This window comes from Symphalangus syndactylus, chromosome 17, assembly GCF_028878055.3.
Source record: "Symphalangus syndactylus isolate Jambi chromosome 17, NHGRI_mSymSyn1-v2.1_pri, whole genome shotgun sequence".
NCBI classification, from domain to species: domain Eukaryota; kingdom Metazoa; phylum Chordata; class Mammalia; order Primates; family Hylobatidae; genus Symphalangus; species Symphalangus syndactylus.
The window spans coordinates 80,755,374-80,769,423 of record NC_072439.2 but is presented as its reverse complement, the minus strand read 5'-3'; the positions used below and the strand labels follow the sequence as shown (position 1 = coordinate 80,769,423).

General features: G+C 40.6%; 1 protein-coding gene across 4 annotated transcripts in view; it reads left to right on the top strand.

The window, feature by feature from the left end:
• Positions 1-1,193: 1,193 nt before the first annotated feature.
• The window catches only part of ZMAT3 (zinc finger matrin-type 3), a 52,066-nt gene continuing 39,209 nt past the window's right edge, over positions 1,194-14,050 (top strand). Inside the window, exons 1-2 of one of the 4 annotated variants that reach the window (XM_063620454.1) lie at positions 1,194-1,816; positions 5,611-5,937. In XM_063620454.1, the coding sequence (XP_063476524.1) occupies positions 5,668-5,937 (270 nt within the window). In that variant the 5' untranslated portion in view covers positions 1,194-1,816; positions 5,611-5,667. The other 3 variants (XM_063620456.1, XM_063620457.1, XM_063620455.1) reach the window with 3 other exon arrangements.

Below are 14,050 nucleotides of genomic sequence, written 5' to 3'. Positions count from 1 at the left end.
TGGAAGGTCAGATCGGAAAGGCTCCCCAAGGCCTAGTTGTGGTCCTAGATAAGGAGTGTGGACTGTGAAGTTCTAAGACTGGCTAAAGACCATATAGAAAAGGGGCTGGAGAGTGGATTTCAGCAGCATTTATTATTTTAGAAACAATATAGCCCTTTAAAATAGTGACACATAAAGTAAATGTACATATACAGCTGGAAAAACAATTCAGGTGATGGATTACTCTCCCCAAATGGCTGGTGTACACTGTGTGTATATGTTTGTTAAACAATCGTTTTACTTACGAAGTCTTTTATGGTTTGCTGTTGTTGGTATTGTATTGGTGCATTTTTCAGCCAAAGAAACAGCCTTAATTTCCTGCAGTTGTTTCCCTATTACTAGGGCACATCTTACTATACTTAGATCTCCTTGGCATTTTAATTCGTGTTTTAAAAAATAACCACACAATAATGCGAATGTAGTTAACGCCACTGAACTGTACTCTTTTTTTTTTTTGAGACGGGGTCTTGCTTTGTCACCCAGGCTGGAGTGCAGTGGCGCGATCTCGGCTCACTGCAAGCTCTACCTCCCGGGTTCACGCCATTCTCCTGCCTCAGCCTCCCGAGTAGCTGGGACTACAGGGGCCCGCCACCACGCCCGGCTAATATTTTTGTATTTTTAGTAGGGACGGGGGTTTCACCGTGTTAGCCAGGATGATCTCGATCTCCTGGCCCCGTGATCCACCTGCCTCGGCCTCCCAAAGTGCTGGGATTACAGGCGTGAGCCACCGCGCCCGGCCTGTACTCTTAAAGTAGTAAATTTGTTATCGTTTGCCACACACAAAAATAATACCCCAGCAGATCTTCATACGGGTTAATTTACGCTAAAAGTCTAGAGCCGGAATTTCCTCAGCTCATCACTCAATGTTAACCCTGAGGATGTCCAGGTTGGTTATGAAGGATGTGACATCCTAGCGTTGGCCACCCTTTTCCTGGTCCTTCCTGTCTTGCAGGTGAGCCTCTGGGGGTCAGGAGAAAGTCTCCTCCATCTCCTGCTCACTTTCGTGTAGGGGAGGGGAAGTGTGTGTGTGGGTGGGTGGGGGCGTTTTGTGTGAGGGAGGCCACTACTGGGCAGGCAGCCACGCTTCTCTTCCTCCATCCTGGGGCGGAAGTGGGGAGAGCAGCAGTTTAAAGGTTCTGTCGCAGCAGTTTAAAGGATCCACTCAGACGCCTTAACCGCCAACCAGCAGGCTAAGGGAGGAATAGAATGAACAATGTTTGGATCCCAATGACTGGAGATGAAAGTTGCAAAAGCTCTGCCCAGGCTTCTACCAAGGATTAACTTTCCAGCTCATCTGCTGAACAGCTCTTCGGGGCTGTCTGCTGAGATTGGCGGTGGGAGCCTTCCGCCTCTCACTCGTGCCTTTGTTCCCCAAGCCGGCCTAACCCCGCGCCTCTGCGCTCGCGGCCACGGCACCTGACCCACGCGCCGCCCGCCGGGGATGCGGGAGCCGCCACTGCTGCCACTGCCACCGCTGCCGGGCCTGCTCCGCCAGGCACATGCGCAGTGGCGACGCCGAGCCGGCGCCCTCAGTCTCCTCCTCCACCGCCTCCCGGTTCCGCAGTCACTTCCTGCAGCTGTTTCCCTGTGGGTCGGGTTGGACTGACTTTTGACAGTCAGCCTTCGGCTGCGGAGGGGGCTTGGCGGCGGCCAGCGAAGAAAGTTGCTCCGAGAAGAGGCTGGGTCGAGCTGGGACGAGCCGGGCGCGCAGGGCTGGCGTCGCGGGCGTCCCGGGCGGACGCGGCGCCGAGACTGCCGGCGCGTCCCGGGTGTTCCGGTAAGTGCGGGCGATTGGGAGCCGCGGGGCTTTCAGGACGAGCCCCCGGAGCGCCGGGGACTAGCGGTTCCTTTCCGATGCTCTTTCCAACTGCCCTCCACGTGATAGGGCTTGCGCTGCTTCTATTTATCAGTTTGCTTGTTTCAGGCATTTCACGTGGACCAGGTGGATCATCTGTACGTGCAGCTGCCTTGGCCCTCTCAATTGCCCCCGCCCCGTGGGAGTCGGGGGATTCCATCCTTCGTGATGGCATCCTTACCGGGTTGAGGTGCGTGTGTGGGTTCGTGTGTATGCATGCACATCTTAGGAATGTAAGGTGGATGTGGGCGACGCTGAACTGTCTGTAGCTTTGATTCAAATCTGTAAACAGTTCTCTAGGATTAGGAACCGTCACAGCGGAGACTGAAAAACATTCGCCAATTCACCAAGGCCTCTTCCCCAGTTTTCTGCGTTCTTTTGAGCCTTCTTTATAGGATATACCTTGCCTCAAGTGATTATTATTGTTATTATTTTTACTTTTCTCCCTCTCATTCCTTCTTGCTGCGTTCTGATGACCTTTGAGTAATGCTTGCTGCCTTTCCCTCATTTCCAGAATTCCCAATTGCAGACTTACCTAGTTTGCTGAGGTGCTGCTAACCTGTTCTTTTATTCTATTCTCTTTCCTCTGTAGATTTCTCCAAATGAGACAAGAGATTGTCTTTAACACAGTATGTGAAGAGTAGGCCCCAGTCCAGTCATTAAAACTAAGTATGCTATGATAATTAATTTTCTTTAAACAGGGTACCTTGTGAAGCTTTGATTTTCTTTAATGTCGTCTTAGCTCCTTTCCAAACCAGGACATTAACCAGCATAAATCCTTCATTTATGCCATTGCAAGCATCAAAGTGACTGGTTTTTAAGATTTGAAGAATATTTATGCCAGTCTTCAAATTAGTCCCTTTTAAACCACTGCAACAGTTGAACAGATCTGAGTTGCATATTTTGGGTCTCTGTATTCCATCATTCATGCATTCACTGAAGACTTGGTTTTATTCATTTTAAGATTTATATTTTATGCTAATTTTTGTTTGCAAATGTACTAATATTTGATGCAATTGTCATATATAGATTTTTTTGAGGAGTCGACATTGTGTTGATTGTTAAATGTAACAAGAAATAAATTTGGGATATCAAGCTACTTTTTAAAAATTGTAAAGATCAAATGCGATAATGGGTAAATCTGTGTTTGGCAAGAATTTTTTCTTTAAATCAGGTAACTTTATCACCTCTGGTAGGAGGCCTTTTGTACCTCTGTGCTTTGAGAAGGATCTTTATTTTGAGGGAAACCTGTAGATAACACGGGGGGAGACACATGCTAGAATTTCCTCAAGTGAAAGTGAGCTTTCATAAAACAAGTCCAGACATGCCTAGGCAATTGGTAGCATTTTATTTTCTGTTTATATTGCTGATTTCCTTTATCCAGAGGTTTTGACACCCCCCCTCCACCTTTTCACTAATGAACTAGCAGAATGTTTGTGGCAATTTGACATCAGTAGCTTTTTAACATTATGAAGTATTATTATTAGGTAGTTAAACTTTTTAAAAGCTGTTCTTTGTCTACTTAGTTCCGTTTTCTAAAATGACCATATCTGTCTTTGCTTTCTGGATTATCTTTGCTTGATTCAATTAAGAGAAATAATACCATTACAGAGAACCTGACTTTTTAAATGTTAAAACTCTATATTGCTTTTCTTTATGTTCCCAGAGATATGGGCAGTACACTTCTGCTTAAAAATTAAATAATACTATCATTTTTCTGAATTTTGTGATTAATGAGAAGTATTGTTAAATTCTGTGACTAATACTTATGCACTTTGCCCTTAACTACATTATTTTCCCATCACGCTGATTTCCTTTGTTGCCTCCCCACCCCAAATTTCGTATGAAAGTTGTTACTTGATTTTCAGGTGCTGTGTGGTTATCAAATGTGGTAAAATAGACTTTAACTTTTCAAAATTTACTTGATTCATTTTAGTAATTCTATTATTGCCTTAATGTACACATTTCCATTGCAGATGGAAAATTTCAGCAGCTTAAAATAGCCATGTTCTATTGACCAAGAGAAGAGGTTTTAATAATACTGTATTGAGAGAGTGGAGGGAATTGTGGATTTTGAAATAAGGATTCTAATTTGGGTTAATTAGAATCTTGGGAACTCAAAGGGTGTACTGTGGTTCATTTTGAGACACTCAGGGTTAGACGACGCCATCTTGGGGGGGGAGGCAGGAGACATTATGGATAAAGATTGAAGAGGGAGAGGAACATTTTGGGTCTTTTCTGAGGGAATTATAATAGAGACTATCAGTTATTTGTTAAGAAGGAGGAGGGAAATAGCCTCAAGACTGAGGAACTGGAATTATACTGTGGCTTATGGTGGTGTGATCCATTACTCCACTGGACATTTCCTTGATACCTTATTTTGTGTAGGTAATTTACCTAGAGAAGGAGGAAAAATTTGCATTTTACAGGGACTGATGAATATAATCTAAGGCTGTATGAGGCAGGGCCGTAAACTCAAGAGCTCACAGAGAACAGGCAAGTAACAAGTACAGGCAGCAGCTGAGTGGGGACTGAGGTGTCCCAGAGAAGGCAGGCCTGGCTAGAGGGCACAGTGCCTCTGAGCGCTAACTAGCTAATTGCGTCCCATATAGGAATGTGGGCCAAGTGATGCCAGATCATCCTTTTTCAAGAGAAGCCACGAATCTCTTGAATTTTAAATGCTAACAACTAATTCGACTTAAAAAAATGAAAACGAAACTGTATATTCCAAACAGCACATTTGTGGCTGTATGCGGCCCACAGGCTGTTTGCCACCTCTGCTATAAATTTGCTCAACTACTTAAATGTTGCTAGTTGATTAGAAGGAACATATTTTATTTATTTCTGTCATGCTTTAGGCTATTCCTAGAGTTCCTTGAAATTTTAGCTATTTCTGTAAGTGCTTTAAGGATTCTGCAAGGTGATATTCTTTTATTCACTCTTTTTGATATTGGTTGGTTGGAAGATATGTGTGCTAAGATTTTTAGCTGGTGGTCTTTTTTTTTTTTCTTTTGAGTCACAGTCTTGCTCTGTCACCCAGGCTGGAGTGCAATGGCACGATCTCAGCTCCCTACCACCTCTGCCTCCCCAGTTCAAGCGATTCTCCTGCCTCAGCCTCCTGAGTAGCTGGGATTACAGGCGCTCGCCACCACACCTGGCTAATTTTTGTATTTTTAGTAGAGACAGGGTTTCACTATGTTGCCTCGAACTGGCTGGTCTCAAACTCCTGACCTCAGGTGATCCACCCACCTTGGCTTCCCAAAATGCTGGGATTACAGGCGTAAGCCACCACACCTGGACAGCTTGTGGTGTTTTTGTCTGTGCGTGATTATCATTAAGAGTGTTTAAGTGTAAGTGTGCCTGAGGGAAGGGGTCTGGACTAGGCGACCTTTGATGTCCATTTCAGCCATGTGACTTTTAGATTTAGCCATGGATGCAATGCTATTAATGTTCATGGGCCAGAGGGATAGCAGTTGGAACTGTGCCAAGCAAAATGAAGCCAAATCTATAAAGCCATTCTCAGTGGAAGAGCACCGTGTTAACATGAATTAACAGGCAAGGGAAGTCTGCTAAATGAGGCCAAAGGAAAGAAGTCCCAAAGATGGGTTTGGAGAAGTAGAAGAAAGGGTCAGATTATGTTGTCATTTATGTGTTATCTTGCTGAAGTCTCATTTTCAAGTGAGTTTTTTGTTTCTGTTTTTTTGCTGTTGATTCAGATTTGAAGACCTTGCTTCTCATCACCCACTGGATTATGCCCAAGGCTTTCCTACCCAATGATCCTCTTGCAACACGCCGTGCTTCCTCCACCTAAGCAGCCCTCACCCTCGCCTCCTATGTCAGTGGCCACCAGGTCTACAGGAACCTTGCAGCTTCCACCACAAAAGCCTTTTGGGCAGGAGGCTTCCTTGCCTCTTGCAGGGGAAGAAGAGTTATCGAAGGGAGGGGAGCAAGACTGTGCCCTGGAGGAGCTATGTAAGCCCCTGTACTGCAAACTCTGCAATGTCACCTTGAACTCTGCACAGCAAGCCCAGGCTCATTATCAGGTAAAGGGAGAAAAGAAAACCAGGCATTTAGTAGGGTGAACATTTCAGGGCTCTGGCTATTTAGCAGTTGTCTCTCCAGATATGACTGTGCCTGGAATATCAAGATGGCTTAGAGAACAACTAAGTATGAATTTGTTTGATTAAAAGCCTTATGTTTTTACTTTAAAAATAAGTATCACTTTTTGTAGAATGGATCTCAACCTGTTACACTAAGCTGTGTGGCATGCGATAGCTTACCAGTCTTTGTAGGCAAATGTAAATTATCTATGCTGGCATTTGAACCTGTAGTCTTAAGAAGAACAAGTATTTAAACCACGATTTACCAGCCTGGGTGACAGATCGAGACTTTGTCTCAGACAAACAAAAAAACCCATGATGTACCGAACTCAATTCAGCGTAAAATTGTTTAGAAGCTAATATAATTTGCATCATTTCGAGGTGACCTCTGTGCATGACTCTTATGCTTTCTGTTTTTGACTTCTAACTCTTATATATCCTATCACTGGTAAGGAAAACACAGGTATCTTTTTGTGGTGAGAATCAAATGACTTTGCAATATTGAGCCCTATCCTTCATGCATAATAAACATACTCTGATTTATTTTAGCCCATTAGTGTAAACTAATACTGGGTTTTAAGATTTAAAGCTTTCCCCTCCATGTTGAATAGCTAGTGGAAAGGACCATTTTAAAGGATAATATTACCTAAGAACAAATGGAAAATTAAACTTTGGTTAGCAAGAGAGGGTACAATATTTCTTTTTATTCTAGACATTTGTATATATAAAGTTAAATAATTTCCTTTTTTGGAGAAAAGAGACCTGGGAAATAATCAAGGACAAAACTCACTGAATGATGTCTTCCCGGGTCATCATTGATTTGATTATTTATTATCTGCATGAAAATCTCTAGTAATAAGAGAGTGTGGTAGAAGACTGTTACACAGGTATTTCTTCTGTTGTGCACTATAACTTTCTCCAACTGAAAGTTTTTGTTTACTGTGGGTGTTAAGTCTTTTCTGTTTTGTTTTGATCCCAAAGACTGATTATCGTGTTGCTTTTTGATTGTATGTCAGAAGTATTTTGATGGTCAATTGTTTTCTCTGGTTTTTAGGGGAAGACATAATATGTTGCCTTCTTTAAGTTCCCATTATGTGGTTTTGTTTTGCCCTCAGGTGCAGAGTTGAGTTAATTATATCTAGCAGCTCTTGACATATGTCATCATTGGTTCCTAAAGGCCTCTTCTGGTTTTATTTTTACATTTTCCCTCTTTCCCCAGTATCTGCTGTCATCACCTGGCTCTCCTGTACAGTTGTTTGATACAGGGTCTTCCTTTGCCTGTCTTTACCATTCAAGCAGAGTCTGTTAGGATGATTAAACTCAACTCCAAGACTGTATTAGCTTTTTTCATTTATTCCTATGGAATGTTCAGTTTTATAGCCTAAGACTCACTTTGAAAAAAGAAGCCAGGGTTCTAAAGGTTTAATTATTAACCGTATGAAGCCCCTAACAAATCATTAACTTGGGGGCAAACCCACTTGTATGCTATATACATATATAATTATCTTTATTTTTGTTTTTGAGACAGAGTCTCGCTCTGTTGCCCAGGCTGGAGTGCAGTGGCGCCATCTTGGCTCACTGCAGCCCCTGTCTCCGGGTTCAAGCGATTCTCATGCCTCAGCCTCTCGAGTAGCTGGGACTACAGGCACACACCAGCACACCCAGCTAATTTTTGTATTTTTGGTAGAGATGAAGGTTCGCCATGTTGGCTAGATTCAGCCTCCCAAAGTGCTGGGATTACAGGCGTGAGTGACCTACCACACCCAGCCTGTAATTCCCTTTTAAGGAAGAGTTGTTTACTTTTATGAGGGAAAACTCTTGGGCAGTGTGTAATTTTAACATGTGTGTGGATTATACATATACCTTATTTCTTTTTTTCTCCTAATAAAACTTTTTGACTTCGTGGACTTTGAAAGGTGCTACTGATGATACATAGAGAAGATTCAGTTTGATGCAAGGTCTTTGGATTATAAGGCTAAAACTAGATAAGCAGAATCAACATTTGTTTTTTTCTTTTATTTTACATTTTTGCGTGTTTGTTCTAAACTTTTTGGTTGACAAGATCAGTAATTATACTTAATTTCAGTTTCCTCAATGATACAGTGAATAAATAAATTAGAAAATATAAGAAAAGGGAAATACAATTTAGGTAAATTTCTCAAAAATCAGAATTTTTAAGTGGAAAGGTTGAAGGAGAACAGGATGTAATGGGACAATTTAAGCAGCTAAAAACCAGGGTAAAACATGGGAAAGAAAAGAGAAAACATGGGAAAGAAAAGTAAAACAGGGTAAAAACATGGGAAAGAAAAGAGGCAAACAAGTAATCAGAAAGTAGAAGCTTACAGAAAATGAAAAGTTTGGGTATAATAAAGTATATTGCTAAGAATTTAGAAGCAAAGATTCGAATGAGACTGATGTTATTGGTAACTCTTAAAGAGAGAAAGTTTTAACAGAGAACTAAGGCAAAGCAGTTCATGTGTAAAAATACAGAGCAATTACTTTAGGGTAACATAGAAGAAAGGTAATCTTACAAGTGTAATCTGGATTTCAATAAGATAGAAATGGTCAAGGTGAGAGTGTATAGTGCAAAGTGTAGATCAGAATAATAAACAGAGTGTGAACATAACTCTAGAAGTGGGTGAGCTACCAAAGAAGGAAAGCATAGAAATGTTAGCCAAAAAGATGCATCAGAGGGTGTACATGAATAAGCAGTAATAAAAGAAAGATTACTGAAGACAGGGCTAAGACCAGGCCAGGTGTGGTGCCTCACACCTATAATCCCAGCACTTTGGGAGGCTGAGGCGGGAAGATTGCTTGCGTTCAGGAGTTCAAGGCCAGCCTGGAGAGCATAACAAGACTCTGTCTCTACAAAAATACAAGGAAATTAGCTGGGCATAGTGGCAGACACTTGTAGTCCCAGCTACTCATGAGGCTGAGACAGGAGGCTCACTTGAGCCTGGGAGATTGAGGCAGCAGTAAGCTATGATCATGCCACTGCATTCTAGCAAACAAAGACAACAACAACAAAAAACACACAAAAAAGAGAAGCATGAGACCAATGAGTAAGGTTTACCAAGCACAGGAATAAGTAGAATGCCAATGATTGTAGACTAATAAAACAAAGTGGTTTAGGATTAAATGAGATGATGGATGTAAAATTTTATGTCAAGACTAAAAACTTACTTTCTAATTTTTAATACAGAGCATTACCAAGCTGTACCTTCATTATTTCAGTTATGTGTGAGATAAAATGGGTCATGGGTAGCCTGTTTATGAGCTAGAAACACATTTGTGTGAAGTGATAAATCACTGTGATTACATTACTCAAAACTTTTTAGTCAGTTGATGCCATTGTTGAAATCGTGGAGTTTCAAATTGCCTCGGGTATTGTAAACAATGGTGGTTACACTAGAGCCGGACTGTATCATGTTCCAGTAATCCAGGACACGCAGTGGAAACTGCCCAATAAACACTTCCCTTTAAGCTCACTAGCGTTTTTTCCTGACATCCCAGTGTTCCCAAGCTGGGGCTACCTTAGCAGTGACCCATGTGTATCTGTAGTCATCACAGATTTAGTTTTATTCCAAGGACTTTTTAAAACTGGTCAGTTGGCTTCAAAACATCATCAGCTGTTGTTTTATTTTTAATGAAGCCGTCGAATCTTATATTCTTAAAATTAGGGCTTTGGGTATAACTTAATTTAAAATCCAATCTTTGGAGGAGAAACATATTTTCATTTTATTAAAGTCTATCTGCAGGCTTCAGGTTACTTAGGGCAAGACTGGCATGGGGTAACATACCACTGTTTCATCAGCATAAATGCCCAAAGGAAGAATTCCTTTAGCAGGGAAGGTTATTAACAGAAATAAAAAAAAGCAAAAACCATGGGTGAATTTTGCTAAGGCATCCACAGTTTAAAGTCACCAGTTTATTTGCTAATTTGCATGTATATATTTGACAGGATCTACTTACTCAAAGTACATTTATAAAATTTGTCATAAAGATGGTTTTCTATTTGTGATATTTAGTAGCCAAATAACAACCTACCATGTTAATTAGATTGATTAGAGAAAGAGAACACAGGTGAAAGAGTAGTTTTAGAATTAGGATGCTGAGTGTAGTGGTCTTAATTCATAATTCATAATGAAGAGAATGCTATTAGATTTTTCCAAAAATTTAAAGCACTGATTTTGGCACTTACATTTTAATATTGATCACCCAGGTTTGGATCAGTGAATTAAATCTCAGCTAATTTTCATGTATTCAAAATTCTCCTATCTGATTTTTTTCCAAACAGACTTGGGGTGGACTGAGAATGGCCAAAACACACTTCAGATTTGGTTTTAATGCATGTGCTTTACATGTGGCATATATGCTTTGGAATCTAACAGCTTTGGGCTAGAATCTTGGCTCAGTTACTTTAGGCAAGACACTGAATCTCTCTTTATTCAATATCTGTAAAGTAGGGGTCATTGTACTTCCTCTGCAGGATTGTGAGACTTGCATATGTTATCTTAATAAATGCTGGTTGATTGAAATAGGTTGCTATTATTTAGAAGTGTTTGGGTCTCAAATGAGCAGAATGAGATGGTCTTACTGTTGTTACTACCTTGATAGTAACTTGCTGTAGGACCTTGTGTAAATAAGCAAAACTTTGTTTTCCTTGATCGTTCTCCCGAGATAGTCTTTTAGATCCAGATACCAGGTTACCTTAAAAGATTCTCATGAAGAATAATTCAACCAACAAATGAGGCAAAATAAAGTGATTTTCAAATGTAAATATACTTTCAACCGTACTACTCGTCTGTCAGCTTAGTCCATTTACCCAATAATCAATCCTTGTTGGTTTTCTTGTTCTGCTCTCTGAAATCACCAGCTCTGTAGGCTTTTCTAGCTCTTGCTTTGATCACTTTAGAGGACAGAAGCTCTCTGTGATCCTGCCAGTTTTTTGCCTCCTCCTCTAGTCTACCCCTAACTCATTTCTTCTTATTTCAAAATGATAGATACCCTTTCTTTTGTCCAAGTTTGATTCCTCATCCTGTTTTCTGGATTTCATCACCTTTTCACATCAATCAAAAACTATGCTCAAGTCTCTTCTATATAAATAAAAATAGCAGCAGCAACCTTCTGTTTACTTTTAATCCCTTCTGTTAGCAACCTTTCTCCTCTCTTCTCCTGCCCTTAGCATTCTGCAGGTAGAATTGTTCCCTTCAGGTCTTCATTTCCCATTCATTCCTCAGCCCACTGCACTCTGATTTCCATTCCCATAGGCCACTGCAATGGTCCTTTCCAGGGTCACCATGATCTTACAGGCCAACTCTAACTCCTTCTCACTTGACCCCTTTGTAGCATTAGCCAATGGTAACAACTTTCTCCTAAAAAATTTTTAAAATATTTTTATTTAAAATAATGCCCGAGGAACCAAAGGGTTTATAATGAAAAGTAGTAATTACCTATTCTCCACCCATTCCCTACGTTTTTTTCCTCTCTATTCTCTTCTTTCTGACTCCCAACTTGAGCTGGGTATAGTTTTACTTTGACACTGTTAAGATTGATGACATTTTTATCCATTCTGTCATCAAATTAAGTTTTCCACGCTCTATTTGCAGGCTGATGCCAATTGTTGAAAATTAGCATTCAGTTTTTGCATTATTATGAATAGGGAATTTTTATTATTATGAGTAGGGAAATATTGTTCACTGCAGAGCTGTTTCCTTTCCTATATTTCCAGTGTCATGATCCCATGCTACTCACAACAGATGTTCAGATAGGTAACCCTTTCCTGAATGCCACCAGTTGCTCAAAATTGTGTCTATTTTAGTTTGCTTCATATGTGGATTATAACTTTGAAATAACTTTTTGTTTTTCCTTGAGTTTCTGGTACTTAAAAAAAAAAAACTAGAGAGAAGAATCTTAAGCCTTTCAAAAAAGGTATTAGCATCTCAGTCTTTCTTTATATTGCTTACAACCCATTTCATTTATCTTCATGAAACCTACTGTTTTCTGATTCTGATTTTGACTAGTTGTTCTAATTTGGATTAGTTGTTCCATATTTGAATCACTACTTCATTGTGTAGGTTTTGTATTTCCCAGAGTTTTTAGTTGCTTTTCTTCTCCCCTCTTTTTCTTGCATTATATTTTTCATATCATCGTTCTCCCTGCCATCCCTAAATCTCAATCCCACTATTTATTGTGTGGAATTTTCCTTTTATCCTAGATCCCTCTATCTCCTTGCTCCATTTTCAGCTGGTGTCTGCTGGGTTTGCTGCACAGCTTTGTCAACTTTGGACTTAACTGCTCTTTAGGTTGGACCACTATTTTCTAAATATATGTGTTTTCTTTTTTAAATCTTGTTTTGTTGGAGTATATTGTCACATTAAGGAAGAAAGAATGAATATAAATGTATAACACATTTTTTTCCTTGAAATAAAATGAGGGAGTAATGGGAAATAATTTTTTTTGAGCCCTTTTGTTTCTAAAAAATGTTTGCATTGTGCCTTCATATTTGACAGTTCAGTTCCAGGTTGGAAATTATTTTTCTTTGGAATGTTAACAGCTGCCCTCTCTTTTCTGTTTTTATCTAATGTTGCTGAAGAGAAATCTTCTGATTCTTATTCTTTTGTTGGTGACCTGTTTTAATTCTGTGTCTTTCTTTTTTTTCCCCTGGAAGCTTTTAGGCTCTCCTTTTCATCCTTGTAGTCTGAGATCTGACAATGATGGTTATGTCTAGTTTTCCCCTGGATACTTTTTCATTTGTCCTGGTCAGCACTAGTAGATCCTTTCAGTTTGTGTACTTCTGGTTCTCTTGCTCTGGAGAATTTAAAAAATATTCCTTTTTTTTTTTTTTGAGACTGAGTCTCACTCTGTTGCCCAGGTTAGAGGGCAGTGGTGCAGTTTCAACTCACTGCAACTTCTGCCTCCTGTGTTTAAGCGATTCTCCTGCCTCAGCCACCTGAGTAGCTGGGATTACAGGCACCTGCCACCACGCCCAGCTAATTTTTTTGTATTTTCAGTAGAGACAGGGTTTCACCATGTTGGCCAGGCTGGTGTCGAACTCCTGACCTCAGATAGTCCACCTGCCTTGGCCTCCCAAAGAAAAAAATATTCTTTCTTAGTTACTATTCTCTAGAATTTTTGTTTTTCCTTCTAGGAATCCTGTTAGCCATTATCATGGTTCTGCTGGATTGATTCTCTTATTTTTCTAGCTTTATTGAAGTATAATTGATGGATTGATTCTTTATATTGTTTGTCTCTGCTATCTTTTATCATTCTTTTCTTTTTTTTGTTTTAATTTGAGACATGTTCTTGACTTCTAATCTCATATCGAATTTTTTTTTTTTTGCAGTTGCAAGATTTAATAGAGTGAAATAGAGTGAAAACAGAGCTCCCATACAAAGGGAGGGGACCCAAAGAGGGTAGCTGTTGCTGGCTCAAATGCCTGGGTTTATATCCCGATCATTGTCCCTCCCACTGTGCTCTGAGGCAATAGGTGATTGGCTATTTCTTTACCTCCTGTTTTGCCTAATTAGCATTTTGGTGAGCTCTCTTATTGGTCGGGTGTGAGCTAAGTTGCAAGCCCTGTGTTTAAAAGTAGACGTGGTCACCTTCCCAGCTAGGCTTAGGAATTCTTAGTGGGCCTAGGAAATCTGGCTAGTCCTGTCTCTCAGTCCCTCTCTCAACAGGAAAACCCAAGTGCTGTTGGGGAGGTTGGCTGATGACCGCTCTCACTACTTCCTGCTGAATTGGGGCCATAGTAGGGGTTGTGCAGTTGAGATTTCCCCCGGAGGGGTGCCGACGATGTCATTAACATTGGAGAATGGGCTAGCAGGTTGGTCCAGGGGTCCGTGGTAGATTTTAGTCGTGGACTGCATCTGGGGCTCCATTTGAAGAATGATTTGTAGTTTTACAGCTTCGATTCTGGAAGAGACAAACTTAACAAGGAGGTTAAAGATACAGGGATTGAAATGTATGGCCTGCAGTGCAGGGGATTATTTCTTTGGCACACTTCACAGGCCCTGACTATCTGCTTGATAGTTTTGAAAAGGCCTGGTACAGT